The 20,706-nt window shown below is 44.8% G+C and overlaps 1 protein-coding gene across 1 annotated transcript in view; it reads left to right on the top strand.

Annotated features, from left to right (window-relative positions):
- The first annotated feature begins 1,320 nt into the window (after positions 1-1,320).
- The window catches only part of LOC135401539 (solute carrier family 22 member 3-like), a 67,766-nt gene continuing 48,380 nt past the window's right edge, over positions 1,321-20,706 (top strand). The window contains exons 1-5 of the mRNA XM_064634008.1: positions 1,321-1,675; positions 2,844-2,947; positions 8,920-9,074; positions 12,832-13,000; positions 20,175-20,322. Coding sequence (XP_064490078.1) covers positions 1,460-1,675; positions 2,844-2,947; positions 8,920-9,074; positions 12,832-13,000; positions 20,175-20,322 — 792 coding nt within the window. The 5' untranslated portion in view covers positions 1,321-1,459. The remainder of the gene's footprint in view (positions 1,676-2,843; positions 2,948-8,919; positions 9,075-12,831; positions 13,001-20,174; positions 20,323-20,706) is intronic.

Genomic DNA, 20,706 nt, shown 5'->3' with positions numbered 1-20,706 from the left:
TGGGAGCTCACAAGCTTTTATACACAGCCGGTGAACACTGTAGAGAACACGCGTCGGTGGAGAGAAGGAAATACAGACGCCTCTCCATGGTCGTCGGTCCGTCCTTGAGATTGATGCGAGCGAAGGAGCAGATGCTTCCAGAAGGATCGCTTGCCATGTAGCGCGACGTGTCGCGGGCCCCAGCTTGTCGTTCGACGCCTCGTTGCCTGTTGTTGTTGTTGCGTGTGGTCGCCCCAAAGACGGTACGTGGTAATATGAGTAATTAGTATCTATCTTAGGCATATTCGTTTCATAGCTGAAATGTGTGTTAGCTCGTTGTGAGGCGAAACAGGGGCGTCCCTGTGGCCGTTTCCCTTATACCTTCACAACGACCTTAACCCAGCTTGACAGAAGGGCCACCTTTCTGGTATCGGATGTCTTTACCGTGCTTGTGTTCGACCAACTAGCACTACAGACGACTAGACACTGAAACTATAACATCACAACGAGAAATGAGGCACTGCTAGCTATCCACCTTCGTAGCCATTGGTATCTGTTCTGTTGCTGGGAAGGATATACGACAGCGACACTTTTCATCCGTGATCGAGGTATTAACAAACGAGATGATGATGATGATGATGATTCGTGTTTTATTGGCGCAGCGGCAACTACAACAAACGGGAGGAACGCTCTTTCTTTGCAAATAAAGTTTAAAAGTAAAGCAGATCATATAAGTTGCCTCATTTTTCCACTGTCGGGTGCGACAGTCGCAGACCTTGCTGCTGCTGCCACCTGTGTGCACCGGACACCTTCGCTCCACCGGCTAGCCACGTGGATGTTCGATTTCCGGGTATCTGACACACACAACACAAAACCCTAGAAAATACTTCCGCTATCATAATTGTTTTGCATAATACGCAGATCGATATGCACTTATCAAGAGCTTTATCAAATCGTTTATCGAGCAGTTCATTTCACAGAAGCATCAACTTCCTCAGCGTTTTCGAGCCATATTAAATCGAAGGCAGGAAACAGTTGATTAATTTGGAGGTACAGTATTGATTACAGGGGGTACAGTATTATTGATCGATTGATAGTAAACGTCGCACAGAAAACGAATAAATAATGATTAACGCAAGGGGAAATTTTCTTTCGGGACTACGCGGACTGATTACCTTTGCTGGGTATGGCAGTAAACAAAAAGTAAAAGACGCGCTAGTGATATAAAATGTGTGATATAAATGCTAGTGATGCAACTCAACAGCGTGCTGATATTATCCATAGTTGAAAGAAGAGGAAAAGGAATGGAACGTTCTGCTTAGTCTTCGGCGCCATGTCAAGTACTGAGACGTTACAGTGCGCGGGTTCCCCTTCATCGAGTCCATCGCCGTTATTTGAGAGGGAGTTAAGGGCTGTCTATGGCATTTCCGGTCCATTTCAACAGCACATCTTTCGTTTTACGTCCCTGGTATATTTTGTGATGTCGCTTCATACTCTAGTGGAGAGACCTTTACTCTCTGACATGGACTATTGGTGCGTGGAGGCAGGGTCTGTTAACGTGTCGGAAGAAGAATGGAAGAACATGAGCCTCCAGGCTCATGGATCAAGGAATAGATGTCACATAGTAGTCGCAAATGGAACCGTAGTGCACTGCAGCCAGTGGGTGTTCAAGAAGAAGAACTCCTTACGGGCTGCGGTAAGATGAAGTGATTGTACGTGCGCTAAGTGTTATCCTTTTCTTATGGAATGAAAGGGTAATATGTACACTACCCTGGGTTGATAATTTGATAACGTGTCCGCCTGCCGATTCCAAGGTTACTGGTTCGAAGCTGACCGACGGAGCCGGTAAAGTTGTGGCAGGATGCATGTTTGCTGTCAATGTTGGAGACATGTGATGAGATCTTTCAGCACAGCTACGAGACCTTAATTCATAAATCGACTGCAGACGCACTGGTAATCATATAGTTGCCTCCATGAAGGAAGCAGTACTCTCTGGCGTACGTACGATGAGTCAATTCACACGCTTGTAATGAAGTAAATGATCTCGCAAAGAAACTATTACCAGATTGCATCAGCTACTATTGTGGAATAGGAATCGGGGTGGACTGCGTCAATATAATCGCACTACTACTATGAGAGAACTGATGTTCTGAGGCTGGAACAACATAGAAGGGACAATCACATTTTCATTTCATCTTTCAGCACTACGACTACTATTTTTGTAGGCATGTAAAGATATGATTTTGTAGCACGTTTACGCATGAACACTACGCGAGCTATTGTTGCAGATCCCGCATTCTGTTTGCTTCAATTGCAATAACAGAACTTCTGTACAATTATTCTTGTCTGCAATGAAAGCTTGGAATCGGAAGAATCGAGCATCCAGATTCCGCTAAAATAATACGCGCTCACTTCAACTGCATGTTCCATAAAATACATCTGACCTAAACGACACTCAAAGCGTCCTTTGCGCAATTTGAGGACTGAAAAGAGATAGCATAGAACGTAATCAGCACGCTTTGTAACGAATCAGTGGCTTGACTGATGGCTTCATTGACAGCGACGTCACGGGATCATAAGTTCAATTATCATGATATGCTACGAATTTTCTTGAAATATTTTGAACGGTGATGCTGAGCATCATGAAGCAGCACATGACAGGGCTTGGTTTATGTCCAGAATGTCTCTTCAAATAGTGGTGTAAACGAAATGGGCAACGTCTTAGGTGCCCATCCTTTGAATAGTCGAAAGCAAGCACTACAAGGGGTGACGGGAGCAGACCAAGACACAGAGCACCACTGGGTGTCCTGTAAATGCCGTTCCCATTTCTGGTCGTCTTCTGAATCTAACAAATTATGTTTCAGTTCCAACTGGTGTGCGAGAGAGATTGGGCGGCAAAACTCATCGACGCAGTTTTCTTCGCTGGCTGCCTTACCTCGGATACAGTCATGGCGAAGACAGCGGATGTGTAAGGACACATTCTATCTACGAGTCTTCTAGAAGTAGAGCTCTCTGTTTGAAATTAATATGTGGCACTAGTTAATCTGACCCAACTACTCGTGTGGTTAAGTTTCCATGGTTGGTGGCTCTACTTGGCCAACGGAAGGCATACGATACACACAGACGACGTAACTGTTGAGTAATGTATGCGGCTCCATTGGCTTAGTCAATGGCAGCTCGTAACGTTTGGCCAGCTCGTGTTGCAGTTGCTGTAGAAATTGTTGTAGAAATTCGAAAATTACTCACGGGTTGCGAGTAAAAATTTTTGAATCACTCGGCGTTCAAAATGGATTGGGTTTCACTGGTCACGTGGCAAGAAGGTGAAAAAACACCCTTGAATGTAATAGAGCAAGAAGGTAGTCATCACATGGACAATGCGACTGCGAGTCGCCAACTGCAATGCTTACTCAAATGACCACTGCGGTGACCCTCCCCCCCCCCCTTTTTTTTTCTTTCGCTGCGGCATGTGCTGAAACGAATAAAATGAGTGAGGTGACCTATCTGTGACCTATGAGGTGACCTATGAGTGAGGTGATCGCGCGCGAGGTCCTCTGTTCCGCACAAAAAAAAAAATGTATCGGAAAAAAATGTATCGGAGAACGAGATATCGTCGTGACGTAACGTGGTCCCCGGGCACGTGACTTGTGACCTGCAGCGGCATAGCTCAAGCAGGTACAAGCGCCCCGTGAGCTGAGGTGAAGGAAACAAAGAAAAAAGGCAAGGGGCTTTGCTACGTTACTCGAGCATCGTGTCTGCCGTCCGCGGATGCTTTCTCAGACTGTTTTCGTAAATTTGATTGTACAGTGAAAATACATCGCAGAGCGACATTTTTTTGCATGGTCGCTCCTGATCGACAGCTTGACGCATGAAAGGGGTTCGAGCCATGTTAAATGTCACCCCGCTGCTACTTTAAGATATGCTTCCCACTGACACGTCTTCCTCTGTACAAAGGTCGATTTCAGTCTCAGGGGAAAATGTGAACTACCGAAGGACTTGTTTTGTAGAGAAAAGTGATATTAGATGCCATACTCGTCTGCAAATGGAACTACTCGAAACCAGCTATGTCGTTACCGAAGATGACAAACGTTTGCATACTGGAAAGATAATCGATCAATACGTATCGGCATCAATAAGTCTCCTAATACAAGAAATACAGAAAGCATAAAGCCGTAGGGTACGCAGCTACATTAGAAATCGGCTAGTGACATTATTAGATTGTGCAAAAATAATATCCTGTAGAAGTAGTTAGGTCAAACACTTCGAATACTCTTCACATGCATGATAATGTGGTATAGTTGCGCTCGACATTTGATGAGGAAGTATTTCACACATGAGAACAAATTATTTAGCGCATCCCATAACCGACTATCTAGGACGAAAATACAACCGAAAATTGTATTCCTAATTCTGTGTTAGGGCCGCGAAGCAACTGCAGCTATACCGGCGTACAGATGTTGACAGATGACAGGTGGAAGGAGAGGGGGACAGGGGGTTCGTATGCGTCTTTGGCCAAATTCAAGGGAAATTCTGCCGATATTCGTCTGGAAAGCCTGTCGAAAAACCCAGGGAAAACCTTAGACAGCACAGCAGGTGCCGGATTCCAACCCACTTCACCTCCGAGTCTCTGTGTGGAAGGCGATCATCCTGACCGCTATACGGTACGCCAGATGGTAAACTGAAGATTCGCGCCAGAATTTGGCAAATGCTAGGTTCACTCCACCTAGGTGCCAGTCCAATTATTTACGAGATGAAGCTGCATGTAATGAACCCATTATGTCAGAATTCTCGCGACTACTTGCTCTTGACTGAACTGAAACACCTTTGCGTCATGACATGCATAATCTCAATTTCGTCAGCGTTACTATGTGAAAAATTACGAAATAACTACGTTCTTAGCGACATGTTCACGACATACAGGGTAGCGAGTACATATTTTCTTTTTATTTTCTTAAAAAAAAAGGCTATGCCAGCACCAGATGTCAGTTATGCAGGAGTTTCAAGATGGGCGTTGTATTCCACGCGGACCCTGCGCTCCAGAGAGTATGTAACGGCTAGGTTGGGAACTAACCTAAATTTCGGAACGGCTCTGAACAGTATAGATCTATTGGGACCTTTTGGAACTTACAAGCAATTTGATCGAATTGTAATTAAAATAAGTTTAACTTCTTTATTTGAATGAGGAAATTTGCTTAGTGTAAGTAGCGTTCCCTCCTGAGAATCAGGAAGCGCATTGCAAGTTTATCCAAACCACTACGAAATACGCTACCAAGTGTAATGGTGACTTGTTGGGAATATGGTTGCTTGAGAAGTGCTACTGCAGCCTGGGTAAGAGTCAGTGCTCCGTCAGGTGAGAGAAGGAAGCGTCGGAACAAAACGTTGGCCCTGGTTCTGTTGCCTCCTCACAGTAGTTACTTTGAGAAAGAAACTGTTGAAGGAAATATCTATGCTGTTGTAACCTTGGTGGTGTTCAATCGACACAAGCATGGAAACTAAACTGAACTACGAAAGGGAAACTAAAGGGGCAAGTCCATGTGCTTCTCCTGGCGCAGAGCTGAGTGCGGCTTAAGCTTCCACCACCTGCCACCATTGCACTTCCTGGCGCGATGGATTTGGGAAAATTCGCCGTGCGCCTCATGTGTCTGATAACAAAACGTTAATGTAGCTTAGCACATTTACAGAGTTCAATTCGAGCAGATTCGTTCAATTAAATTTTTAGAAAATTGTACGTGGCAAAGTCCCCCGCAGATAACTGCCGTTAACCGTATAATCTGTCATAATTATAATTTTTTGACATAGTCCCCATCTGTATGCCATACAGGGTTGCCAGGTCGAAACTCTAAAAAGTCACCAACGCGCAACGAGAAAGTACCGAAAACTGTAGCCTGTTTCCCTTTTACATAGCCAGTTCTGGAGCCAGTGGTTATACAGAGTGTCTCAGTTAAATCCCCGGGCTAAATAATTCGCGAACGGGTGCACCAATCAAAGAACGTTCTTTTTTAAAAGTATCTGTCTGATACCACCTACAAGCTGCGCACCGTGCGAATGAGTGGGAGGCAGTCATTATTTAAATAAAAATTCAAATGAGTTTCGTGAAAACATAACTTCTACAGCAGGGCGCCGTTGGCATTAAAATGGGTACTACCCGTTTTGGGACCTTTGGTGGGCACCTTTTAGAGAAAAATCTGCCACCGAAGCGGGTCATTAGTTCCAGTAATTAATTGGTTTTGATTTACATATCTTTGCCGCGGCTGGTCGCGGTGAAGCGCAAAAGGACACTCTTCCGCTCCCTTATCCACCGATGAATTACCTGTTCGTGAGCTTACTTCGCAACGGGGAGTGCCGAAGGAAAACTAACAGCGTCAGACAGACTTCGTCAGTCCCACACCCCGCTTATCTGACTGATATGCGCCCTCTCTCTGTTATGATCGCACGGACGGAACACAGTTAATAACAAAATACCTTGATATCACATGCTTTCCACTTTTTCTTCAGCACTCCCCGTTGCGAAGTAAGCTCAAGAACACGTAATTCATTAGTGGATAGGGAAGAGCGTCCTTTTGTGCTTCACCGCGACCAGCCGCGACAAAAATATGTAAACCAAAACAATTTCGCTACTGCAACTAATGACCCGCTTCAGTGGCAGATTTTTCTCTAAAAGGTGTCCACCGAAGGTCCCAAAACTGGCAGTACCCATTTTAATGCCAACGGCGCCGTGCTTTAGCAGTTATGTTTTTAGGAAACTCATTTGAATTTTTATTTAAATAATGACTACCTTCCACTCATTCGCGCGGGGCCCAGCTTGTAGGTGGCATCGGACAGATACTTTTAAAAAAGAACGTTCTTCGATTGGGGCACCGGGTCGCGACTTATGTAGCCCGGGGATTTAACTGAGACACCCTGTATTGGCATCATATATTTAATGAAGGTCTCTTCAAAGAGAACGCCAGCATACAAACAAAATAGGCCGAAGAACATCGTGCCGACTGAGAGAAGGCCACTTGTCAAGGGAAACAAGAATGAACGGACTGTGCGCACTTCGGCATTCTGTGGTGCACGGTGAAAGCTATATCGATATAAGTGCACAGGAGTCTCAAATGCAGTGTGAAGAAGTATCAAAGAAGCCACAAACTAGCAAAGTCGCCGTCGCCTGAATTTCGGCGCCACGACAGTCAGAAATTAGCCAATTTGGCGCAGAGTAACAAAATCTGGCAACACTAAACAGCTCGACGATTATTTCCAGTTATTATGCTCCATGAAAGAACGTGGCTCACGATATCCAAATATGGAATTCATTTACCTCTAGCAAGCGTCTTTGCCACGAAACAATGCCATTCATAAGGCATAAACCTGATGACTCTCTCCATCCCTGGAACGGGGTCACGTCACCACGTTCCAACGTATAGCAACACCGCATTCCAGGCGCTGTAGATGGGGGACATTTCGCTCTCCTATAGCCAATCACAGGGGTGCCACCCAATGCATTTCTCCATAGAGTAAATTGTGCTGCGCGAACGCAATGCAGTCTGGACAGGTCATGGTCACACGTCAGAGCAAACGTCACCGCACACGTGACCTTAAAGATGTCCGCGCCGGTGATCGGTGGCCAAACCGTTTGTAAACAACGCGTTAGCTCAATCTGTTCGCCGTTTTGGACGTATTTCGATCCCGGTAATTATTTTGATCATATAATCTCGCAGTAAAAGGCACAGTTTTGTACTTGAGGGCTCGTACTGTTGACCACTTCCAAACATGTGAAGACGACCTCGCGGTAAGATGCACTGAGCCGATGCCATGTACTTAAAGTAGTATAGAAGTCATTTTTCACACCCTGTTTTCTTCCTATAAAACCGTTAAGCAGGCCAGTAAGATGCACCATGCGAAGTAATTCACACCACAGAGTCATAATTATCGCAGAAAGTGAATTTAACGTACGCCGCAAAAAGCGACCGTGCGCAACGGCGGTGGAGAGCAGTACCAGCCTGTGATCTGCCTGGGATCTCGCGCTGACGCTACAAGGATCACGCCCGCTGACTGGTCCAGAGAAATGCTGTCTGCTACTCGGCTGTTCGGGGTTCTGAAAAAGCATTGCTCCTGGCTCGGTCATGATTCGGTCGCTCCTTCTATCCCCAATTCTCCATGAGAACTGGCAAAACTGGTTTACGGCGGCAAAGGGACAAGGCGCTGACCCCCACTGACCGGCGGACCAGAACGAGTTCCCCCTGTAAAGTCATCGGTGACGTGCATCATACCTTGTTTTACCCGGAGTGGCGCGTTAAGGGTGAACAGGCGGAGCCATGTTTATGTGAGTTTTTTTTTTTTTTTTCTGGGAAACAAATTGCACACATCAAAACCTTTCGCGCTATTCGGTAAAATGACACACACACTTTCATCAGACGTCTTAACGTTTTTTTTTTTTTATGGAAGAAGCATAGTATAGTTTACGTTGGTAAAATACGTTCATCTCTTGACTTTATGCCAACGGGAATATGTCGGCAAGAGCTAAAACGACATATAAAAAAAGTCACATGACCTCAAAACTACGTTGCCTATGACGTGTGACCGCGACGAGATGGCGGTTTTGCTAAAAGCACCCGAGGGTTAGAGCAACAGAGGGTTATTTCTCGAGGTTATTTCTCGCAAAATTGTGCCCTATGCATGTCGCAAGGCTTTATATCACTCGACATATCACGGTTGACGGTTTAGTCCCCAGAAGGAGTAAAATCACTCCATTTTTCTTACAGTGCATACAGATGGGACTGAGTTCGAAATATCGGCGGCTCTCATCCTGAAGCTCTTCGCGAATATTTTCTGCAATAGTAATTCTTGAAAAACACTTACATATTGATACTGAACTGAAGTATGCCACTGAGCGTTACGGCGCTTGTGTTGTGTTTGTCCTTCTACGTTTAATTGCTCCCTCCACGACAACGTTACGTGCAGATATGGTCGCTATCCAGTCGTTTCCATCTGTGCCTTCGCCTTGGTATTTGGAGATCTGGCCTTCTTCTTCGTGGACGACCTGACCTCCTTCCTGATATGTCGCTTCACCGTCGGCTTCGCTTTGGAAAGTGTCTGCAACACTGGAACCATTCTATGCAAGTCTTTCTCAATCAATTGGCACGCGTGTTCCATCTATTGTCCATTCTTGACCGGAATAAATAACGCTAACCCTTTCAGCTATTAGTGAATGAGTAGCTCTTAGTCAGGTATACATGGCGTTTCCTTTATCTCTCACACAATTTTTATCATAAAGCTATGAGAGCAGCATAGATGTCGTTTTTACAGTTGAGTTATGCGGCCAGACGAACATCCCCTCGAAGAGAGTATGTAACTGCAAGATGACCCGAAACTAATTTTTTAACTCTTTAATTAGGACATTCGTGTAAAAGTGACGTTGTAGAATGGGAGGCAATCCTCGCTGAAAGACATTCTACCCTGACAAAAATCCTGAAACGAGAGCGTGTCGTAAAATATCCATAGCTGAATTTCGCTATCCAAAAGAGCCGAAACCAAAACATTGCGCCTGAAGAGTGCATTACCTTCGCAGACGGAAGCTTATCAGGGCCGGAAAGCGGTTGATCTGCCCAACAGATCACCACCTGCTCCAATCAACTACGCCTCTCCTATACTCACGTGGCCCTCTAACGCGGAATGAGCGCTTTCCTCCCTGCTCCCCCGGCGGTCGCCGCGGCTTCGAGTCATTTGAATATCAAACTTCGGCGATGGACATTTCAACGCACGTACGCGTTTCAGGATTTTTTAAACGTGCAATGACTGACTTTTAACGAAGATTGTCTCCCATTCTGCTATCTCCCTTTTGCCCGAAATCCCCTAATTAAACAGGTAAGTAATGAATTGTAATTAGTTACACACTTTCTTTGAGAAGATGTCCGCTTAGCCGTATAACTCAATCGTAAAAACGACGTTTATTACGCTCTCATAAATTTTTATTTAAAAAACGTAAACTGATAAAAAAATGCCCTGTATATGAACACAAAGAAAGCTGGAGCTTCGATGTCATTGGCAGCTGCTGAGTGCGCACCAAGAAGGCCGAAACGGCTGTCCAGTGGTGGTATGGGGACGTTTATATCGACTTAGTTATAAACTTGTAGAGTTAGATATCTGGGGCATGATATTTGCAGTACTCCAGCATGTACCACTGCATGAGCCTTGATTTATCGCTCTTGTCCGGCCCCTACCCTAAGCCCCAATGCCATTCTTGGCCTTTGCCTGACCTGGTTGCCGAGACTAAGCTCGGCTACCTTGGGCCACATAACACTTCCCTATACCGGAATATAAGGCACGGAAGTGACAAAAGGGAGTGAATTGGTGCAGCTCTGAAGCTCGTAATGAACCTTTCCCCAACGCTTCTGGGCATGCTCTGTGACCTTGACGGCGCCGAAGAAGGTTCCGTACATATTCAACAGATGGCGTCAATATGGCGCCGGCTGTGCTTTGGCGCGCGCCGATCGTGTTTCGCTGGACAGTCGCTAGGATACGACGCAAGTGTGAAAAAGGTCCATTATCTTCATAGAACTACCTCTGCCAGCGGGGCGTACATTACCGCGTAGTACAGTTAAACACTCCGTACCGCTTTTGATTATATATTGTGTAAGTACAAAGTGTAGGATAAAGTGCGATGCTCAAAATGAAACTTAAATGATTAAACGTGGTTCTTGCGTGCTGCATGATACGTCGAACACATAGACATCAGGCTGCTGAGCCCTGTGGGTGTGTCTGCGTGTTGGCGCCAGTGCTGGTGTAGTCTCATAAGAATCGAAAGTTTGCAGCGATTTTATATTTGCTGCCATTTGAAAATTCCGACGCATAACACGCACTTCTGTTGTTTTACTGCTACTATATATGCCTTGTAGCGTTAATCGGAAAGTGTCAAAGTGTCAGACAATTCAATAAAATACGCTGCTAATAATTCGTTACTTTCCCTACGTTTTTTAAATTCCGAAGCTGAAATTTTTCGATATCATTTTTTCGTTGTCTAAACATCACTTTCCGAAGTCTACATATTTTTTGGTGCCACAGTTAACAAAAGTCGCACAAGATGACGACCGACAAAAAAACGAGCCCGACTCTGGCGCGACAATTACAGGACTGGACACAATCCCACCAGTCCCTGTGGTTACTGTTTTTAGACTAACATGATCGCCTTCCACATCGAGACCGGGAGGTGATCCGGGTTCGAATTCCGGCACCAACTGTGTTGACTGGGAGTTCCCAGTGGGTTTTCCTCAGACTCTCACAGGGTTTTGGGGATCAGCCTTCCTCTCCTGCAGTGCTACACTCCAGTACGCAATATATTTGCAGGTAAATATGGGACACTCCTAGAGACACACACTCCCCAGGAGCTGTCCTATTAGGTGTCCAGAAAAAGTGTGTAAGCTCCCAGAGTAGTCACGATTTTTCTACGTATTTAAATCCATTGAACGTTTTCGAAACCATGAAATATGTATTTCCTTTCAAATATTATGTCGTACGCGTTTATGCTTTTCATGCAAAGCTTGTGTTTTCAGTGATATACATGCAGAAGTGCTGCCGGCTTTGCGAACAGTCCAAGTGTTAAGCGGGAACCACTGTCATCAAAAACCACCATAGTTCTCCCCGAACACATGTAGGGACCAAACTTACATTCGTGCATAATAGACCTCTACCTGTTTGTAAACAAATGGCGTCATACTGTTCGACAGCACCACGAATTTGGTAGACTTGACCTACGTTCAAAGCTAATGGCGAACAAGGTCGCACCCGAAAGCCACGGTCTTGAGGGGATCACGGTGGTCTCTGAAAGGGACGCGGCCTTCGGTTCTACTTTTTTTTAAATAGGAGGCTGCGAACAAATGCCCATTCATGGAACCCAGCTCTCCCCTTCCGATCTGTTTCGGTTTCAGTCTGTCTACCAACGTCATGATGACGTTTCTCGGGTAGAGGTTTATTACGCGCTACCAAACTGGAAGCCGAAGTTCGGCCGATGACTTCTGACCGCAGCAGCTGACTTTGAGTCACATTTCCCTTCCAGCCCAATCTGATAATCCCTGTATCCATAGGAGGATGAGTCGCCCACGTAGCAAAAAGGCAGCGCGTTTGCGACGTCATTCTTGCTATGGTTCCCCTTCGGGCTCATCGGCTGCTTGCTATTTGTTCGACTAGTCCCAGTTTCAGCGCAGAAATCTAGCTTTGCCAGATCGTACCAGATTGGGCTTGAACTCCAATCTTGGAATTCGGTCCTGATTTCGGTGCGGAAACAATTCGACTGGTTTTCGTGCCCGGTTCACACTTTATATCTGTCTGTCTTTGCAATCCTCGTTTCCAGTAAAGTCGACGGAACAATGGCAGACAGTGCTCATCATTATCAGCACAATGAGCTCGTGGAGGAATAACAATAGTTAAACAACAACTTTATTTTAAGATCATGAATGGAGAACAATAGTTCAAAAATGTATATGAGTGGTACAGAGAAAGGCTCCGCTTGTGCAAAGTTGCTGTAGTAGACGAAAGGGACCGTTTCACAAATGCATTACATGTGTATTCACCCCTACACAATTATTTAATATTATAATATTATGTTATTTTATTTATTATAATATTGCATTATTATAATATTATTATTATAGAATATATATATATTTTATTTTATTTTTATGCTTAGTATCATAATGTTTCATTAGAATTCCCGTAAGCGTCAAGAAACTATTAAAAGCTACAAATTGATATTATGCATTAACTAACTGATACGGGTTACGCCTCTTGCTCGTGAGCCAGTTCCTCGTCGGACAACAATGAATGTCATTTCCCGTCTGGTCCACCGTAACATATCGATGCGAGAATTACCTTTTGCAGTATGCGAAGTTGCGGACAGAAAAGATCGGTCCCTCATGATATTGGCCTGCTTTCTCTCATGGGGCATCGGATATCTTGCCATGTGGCCGATTGCAGCTCTCATTGACAGCTGGAAACTCGTACACATCATCATAATGCTACCGACCATGCTCCTCGTCCTTGGAACCTTGTGAGTCAATATAATGCTTTCTATTATCACCTATAATAATTTCTGCACTGGGCTACCAAATATAGAGTATTGTGTAGGACACGGCTGCTGCAATCTCCAAGCCGTGGCGGATCCTATTGGCGAGAGCCGTTTATGGAAAGAGTTTGCCCATTAGGGTGTGCCGAACTTGAAGCGCGGCGTGCCACGTCGCGGCTCAACGACATCCCGCGCCGTGCTCTATTGTAGCCCCGTCGTCAGCCTTGCCGCCGACGCGATTTTGGTGCGGAGCGTTGTAAGGAGGGAAAACACGTGTGTTCTTCGTCTTTCGAGAGCTCTTCGTCATATAAAATTCTTTCAGTTTGGCAACAAAGCCCCCTATATCACAGGCGGCTGCGGGTCATTAGCCGACGATTCCGGCAGATTACATTGAGCGCAACAAAGCACATGTCGACCAGTGTCGTTTATAGACAGGGTTTGGCCATTTTCTGATATTTTGCCGCCGCGTGGATGTAGCCTGTTTTGACGTCACAGTCGTCGTTGCGCCGCCCAAAAAGCCTGAATCCAAGCGGAATTCGCGTATCAGCCATCTTGTGGGCGCCATTTTGGTGTGGCATGCGTGTTGTTCGACACGTGCTTTGTTGCACTTACGTAATCTACCGGAATCGCCGGCATATGACCAACAGCAGCCTGTGATATGGAGGGCTTCGTTGCCAAACTGAACGAATTCAAGGACGAATACCTTTCGAAGGACGAGGTACGCAATTGTCTTCGCTAGCATCGTAAACAATGCTCCGTATCAAAATGGCGTCGGCAACATTCTGACGACGGGACAACAATAGAGAAAGGGAGGGAGGTCGTCAGCCGTGACGTCGCATGACGCGCATCAAGTTCGGCTCCTCCTAATGGCCAAACTCTCTCTATAAACGGCTCTGGTGTCGACCATCTGCAGACACTTGGCCTTCGGGAGAGGAAAATGAGTTGCGCTGCGCATGCGCTAGAAGTGATGTCACGTGTCTTTCGTTGCCGCCGCCTTGCTGTCTGCTCGCTTCGCGTACGCATGCGCTAGCAGACAGCGGTTTGTTTGCTTGAGCTGCTTGAGCATGGCTTGAGGATGAGATTTGTGGTAGTGGTGAAGCAGCTTTGCCAGATATTCCGTTCAAGTTCCTCGCTGGATGTCTGGCTCGTCCGTCAATGTTCAACAGGTGAGGGAACGTTTCAGCAACGCCTGCGAGTTTCGTGATCGCGGTTCAAAAGGTGAAGGCGTCTGTACAAAATTGTAAAATGGGCCGCTCTGTTACTACAGATGCAACAAGTGCCAGTCCACTTTTTCTCAGCTGCACCTTCTCAGTCCAGCAGCAGCACCAGGTGAATGTAGGTACACAACTTCCAAGTGAATTAAGACGCACGAGTGCAATTCTGGTAAGTACGTCTCATGCTCTGTTACACTAGTACACCTATACCATTCGCATTCAACGCCCTTATTTTGCATGTGTTGTAGCAAATGATTCAGTGGCATAAACGGGCAGGCTGATGCGTAATGTACGCCCATAGTGTCGAGTTGGACTAATTCGGGTGGCGTGTTCGTACAGTCTGTGCAATCGGACTGTCTAACTACTACCTGTTCTATCTTAACACCGAAGTCGGTATATGAGTAAGAAATATCGTGGTTTCGACAATTATCAGTAATCTTTCGTTGTGCTTAATGATTCCTATTATTTTATACTTGTGTTTTTACTCAGAATTCTAATACTGTATTCTTAACTGGAGCAACAAAATTACGAAACACATGAGGATGGTGTTGAAACTGAGGACATTGCTTATTTTTACTGATTTCAGCTTTTCAGGCATGGGGAGAAGAAATGCGGGATGCAGCCAAGAGTCATTTTACTAAAGGCACAGGGGTAAAAAGATTGAAAGATGGAAGTTTAAAGTGTTATTATATTTGTAACTGATCGGGTGCTTTTACAGAGAAGAACATCTAAGGAAAAAGGTCCCCAAAATCATAAGGTTCCGTTAGGCGTGGGGTAACCTGCATTGATGATTCGTCTGCAACGTTCCAGACTGGCAAAGTTCCAGGACATAACGGGACGTATGCTCCGGGGCCCCATCTCGCTCATGATCAGAGCCGACAGTTAAGGCATAATGGTTTCAAATTTCCAAAGATTGCAGTTGAGAATTTGTATGAGTACAACACAACAGCGTGTTCAGCCCGAGACAAAAGTTCACGGCACTGCGCTTTTCTTCATCGGAGCGGCCCCCTGCCAGCTACCAGCAAAAGATCGAATAAGAAACGGGTCTATCTCTCAGTATGTGCGTCCGCTCTTGTTTGATGCTAGGGTGTCACTCCAATGGAGAAATGTGACACCATGGTGGTCCGTAAACATTTGTACCAAGCTGTACACTGCACAACCTCGACAACTAACAAACACTGCTCGGTAAGGTCAGTGTTCCAATTTGAGATTTTGCTGCCTATTTCTTCCCAAAAGGCTGCTCTTGCAAAAATGCTTAAGAAAGTCATTTGGGTGAACTCTGGTGTACCAAGAAAAGTGCAGAACAAAAAAATTATAGTAGTATAGTTAGACTATATAGTAATTTATAGTATGCCTTAGTATAGTTAGACTTTGAAGGCAGTAGTCAACATAAATAAGTTTTACCTCTGAGCGATGATGGCCCATTCAAGGCAACAACAAACTCATAGGTTCACCACATCATCTAAACTTCCTCGGCCTGTTACAGCTTGTTTCTGTCCACAACATCTTCAAGGTGCATATTCTGTGCCATGCAACCAGAGGAGTGGTTACATGAGCTATCATTCATCGAGCATTTGTGAGGAGATTGTTAGAGGAATCAGTCAGACAGATGTGTTTCAGATGATTTTTTTTTCATGTTTTTATTGTTATTTCATGACAGTATACTCTGATACTGGGCAAGCCCTGTTGAACAGTCCAAGACACAGTCAATGCAAATGTCTACACAATTTGAGGGGAACAGAAATACCAAGAACACATGACAAGTATAAGAAACAAATAGCAAAGATATTGCACAAAAGAGAAATGCACATAATCAAAAAGTAATTGCATGTCACCCTACGTATCAGCAGAAAAGTCCTGTTTGATGGTGTTTTTGAAGGATGCCAGATTATTGTTGGAACGAATGCGTAGAGCAGTGTTTCTCAAACTGTGGGTCATGACCCCCAAATGGGTCATGAGCTGTTGAAAGATTCATTGTTTCACGCCCAACCAGAGGGTAAAGCTCAATTCATGTTCAAAGCATTAGTGGACTGTCATGTGTTGTCACATGACAGCGCTGCATTCATGAGTAAATGATGTAGATGTGAAGGTCCTTAAGCATGAATTCAACAGAAATCCTCTGGCTGGGTGTATTTCCTGCTGCTTGGCACACTCTTGGAATCTGGTTGAAAAGCTGCTTCTGAAAGCTGCCCTGCTGCTATGGCTTTCTTCACACCATCTGTGCATCAATATTCGAACAGAGTGGGACAAAAGTTTATGGAGCACCGGGGTGTTGCATGTCTTTATGGGAGTGACACCCTAGCAGCAAACAGAAGCGGCCACAGACACTGAGAGGTGCACAGAACAGCCAGTCACCTGTTTCTTATTCGATACCTTCCTGCTAGCCAGCAGGGGGCCGCTCCGATGAAGTGCAAGGCAACAGGCTCATTGATATGGTGTCCAGCTGGAATTTGTGGTATTTTGGAACAATGTATTGCTAACGAGACCAGTAAAAATATCGAAAACTGAACCTGGACTGCGTGTTTGGCTCACTGAGGTTACCGAAGAGCGTTTCCTTGAGGTGTGAAACAAAGCTTGATAAAATGAATCAACCAAGTTGTGTGATCTAACTGGCCAATACTGAGTAGATTTACAATATAGATTTTCAATATCTTGAGGACTTTTGCCTCTCTTGAAACAAATGCTAAATAAATGCAATCAAGCATACATTGGAACTCAGTTGCTGAGACAAGACACATGAACATACAAACATATGTGATTGTGCTAGTTATTTTCATGCATATAGTATGATCTTCTGAATTCCCAGTAGCTGTTCGAACATCAGGTTCCAGAACTGTTGTTCCTATTTGCATTTCTGCAGTGGTTGGCATCTTTGTTGAGACAAAGCGGAGTTGTTTGGCAATTTTTGTTCAGTAGTGTCACAGCATGTTTAGCATAGCATAGCCAACAGGGGCATAGCCAGGCGGGTTCAAACCCCCAAGATCGTACCTTTGGTAGTGCATCTGGGAGGTCCCCATAGAACCTCCCACAATATTTTCTGGCTACCGCACGGATATCAAACGCTAGCATGAGACAAGATAGAAGCAAACTTGAATATACAAGGCGTACTGATGTGCATGAAAAATTTAAAAATGACTGAGCATTGTATGTGGATTACATTATCAGAATGTTGATGAGAGTCATGTACCCCGGCCACCATACTTTTGATGACAACGAAAGACTGCAATTGAGCTGGTGTGATGGCAATATATTTGTCCTTTAATCAAATTAAATAATTATGCGTTATATAGTCATGAAGAGTTTGCTCGTGGTTGTTGGAAGGGTGTACATTTCCTTAGATAAATCATTCACAAGAATACACACAGCGGCTTTGAGCTCACCAAGGCTTTATGCGTGCAATGCCAACTGATGTTAGTATTTTCATGGTAAAAAGCATCTGTTGCAGCTGAAGAAAACAATACAATCAGTCAGGGGGCAGTTGTCTCGTTATATTGCAAGAGAGTACTCAGTACTGGAGAGATATAAACACACAGAATAAAACAAACTGCCTAGTGCAGTGAGTGGAAAGTTTATTCCACTTCTTATTGGCAGAATATTAACACAATTTTTTCTACAAGATTTCTCAGGTCAGAGCACTTTATAGGATATACAAATTGCCAATTATGTGTGTTATGTGTATGTATGTCACCACACTTAAATGTATTTACCTGCTGTAATATACCCCAGACCAAGCTCAAAATGGGGCATATTGTCTTCAGTTGAAAAGTCAATGCAGGAGAGCATGCATTGCTGTAAAGTGTTTCACCTGAACCATTACCCAAAATGTATGAAGTGGCAGTACACAACTATCACATTGAATGACCCATCTGTGGTGCTATGTGTAGAATCTATGCACACTTTTCTTTTGATGTTAACATTGCCTTGAGTTTGAGGGAAAACACAGGACGAACACGGGACGAGACGAACACATAGACACACGAACCAGCAATGAAGATTTAATACACAAAGTGCAAGAGGAGACAGGGTAAAAAGTGTACACTTCGGCATTAACATCAAGTCAACACCAGCTAGCTTTCCTGCTCCTCCTATGTTCATCACACTTTTATTTTGCCCAAATGCCTTAACAGCTGTTTTTGCATGCCTGTCATGAGAACTAGCAAGAAATCCTCACCTTGCAACAACTCAGTATTTCCTCGTTGAAAGACAGTAGGATCATCCTTGCCTTTGTGTGTGAGGGAAGGCACTGGACTGTTTGTTTGGGCTCTGATAGAACTGAACAGGGCAACACTGTTTTGGTTGTCGTCGTGTCTCCTCTCACCGTAACATATATTATAGTCCCTCATGGTGGTGTACAAGTACTGCCTTGTAGTGAGGTGAATTGGATCCTTTGAAACGTGCCATCCAGCACACCCCGAATACTGAGCTGCATAGTACGCTGAGCGCACTCACCCGTCACATAGATTCCCTAACAAAAACAAATAGTTTCTTGAAGGTAAAAAAAGGGCATTCCAGTACAACATAGTGTTTTACAAGTGCCTGCACGGGCCGCCTCTATTGCATCTTCCTCTGTTTTTGTCAATGGGGTGTGGGACAGCCCCAAAATCATGTGCATAATAGGAAGATTGGAAGACAAACGAGACCTTGCCAGTTTGGAACATTGCAGACATATCAGCAAGGCTGGTGTCCCCACGCCTGACGGAACCGTGTAATTTGATGGACCTTATTTCCTTTGATGTGTCCTCTCAAAAGCACCTGATCAGTTACAAATATAATAACACTTTAAACTTCCATCTTTCGATCTTTTTACCCCTGTGCCTTTAGTACAATGACTCTTGGCTGCATCCTGCGCATTTCTTCTCTCCATGCCTGAAAATCTGAAATCAGTAAAAATAAGCAATGTCCTCAGTTTCAACACAATCCTCATGTGTTTCGTAATTTTGTTGCTCCAGTTAAGAATACAGTATGATAATTCTGAGTAAAAGCACAAATACAAAATAATAGGAATCATTAAGCACAACGAAGGATTACTGATAATTGCCGAAACCAGGATATTTCTTACTCATATACCGACTTCGGTGTTAAGATAGAACAGGTGACAATTAGATAGTCCGATTACACAGATTTTACGAACACGTCACGAGAATTAGTCCAACTTGGCACTATGGGTGTACATTACGCACCAGTCTGCCGGTTTATGCCACTGAATCATTTGCTACAACACATGCAAAATAAGAGCGTTGAACGCGAATGGTGTGTAGCATGAGACGTACTTACCAGCTTCAGAATTGCACTCGTGCGTCTTAATTCACTTGGAAGTTATGTACATACACCTGGTACTGCTGCTGCCTGAACTGAGAGGGTGCAGCTGAGAAAAAGTGGACTGGCACTTGTTGCATCTGCAGTAACAGAGCGGCCCATTGAACAATTTTGTACAGACGCCCTTACCTTTTCAACCGACCATGAAAGGCGACAAGTAGCACACAGCTACCACGAGCCCTGTGGGAAGCTGCACGGCACAACTGACGCCGTAAAACTGACGTACTTAAGTTTTTATCTCATTTTACATCGATAGCGGTTGTAAACTGGCAGGATTTTCTTCCTTACCCCCAGCGCTGAGCGCACATGCGGTAAGAGTTTTGTGCGGACATGCGAATGCCGACGACGCCGACGCGATCTTGGAAAAGTCTCCACTATACAGCTGACGCTGTAAAACAATCCTGAAACTGAAAGTTCTCAGTGTTATTTTTACGCCCTCCACATGTCGTTTACCAAAGTTTCGGCGCCTGTTGTTCCTGGGATATTTTCTACGAAGCTGAAGAAATGCCGCACGTAGTCTCGGGAAACCTCGCATATATCTAGTAGAGTTTGACCCCCGTATAGCAACAAAGAATATTTGGATGTTGCGGGAAACACTTTTTTAATGGTCCTTGTCCGATCCATTCTAGCTGTATTGACGAATCGCCGAGGTTCCTGGTCGCCATGAGCGCCGTGGAGGATGCAGAGACTGTCATACAACGAGCTGCTAAGAAAAACCAAGTGAAATTAGACACCAACAGCCCAAGGTGGAATAAGACGATGGACCGCATTGCTAAGGTATTCCTGTCGATCTTATACCATTTGCTTCCCGTGGTTCAAAGCGAGATTTTAGCCACCTACCAAAGAAAAAGGAGACTCAAAAATAACGCTTCGTCACGTCAGAAGTTAAGGCTGGTTCACATTGCTGCGTTTTACGCTTGCGTCTAAAGCTTGCGTTTATGTGCTTTTCATCGCGGAGCAGATTCACGTTGCCGCTCTTGTAGTCCCCGTTCACATTAGTGCATTGTAGCGTCACGTTCCTGCATTGAACGAGTGCCGTTCACAGCGAGCCCGCTAAGACGGAAACGGAAACTCCGCAGATCCCGTGAGCTCCGCCGCGCACAGAGTGCGCATGAGCTATACTCTCCTCCTATTGAACACTTGGCTTGCGGTTGCGATGCT

Source organism: Ornithodoros turicata, chromosome 1 (genome assembly GCF_037126465.1).
Source record: "Ornithodoros turicata isolate Travis chromosome 1, ASM3712646v1, whole genome shotgun sequence".
NCBI classification, from domain to species: domain Eukaryota; kingdom Metazoa; phylum Arthropoda; class Arachnida; order Ixodida; family Argasidae; genus Ornithodoros; species Ornithodoros turicata.
This window is presented reverse-complemented; position numbering and strand designations above follow the sequence as displayed.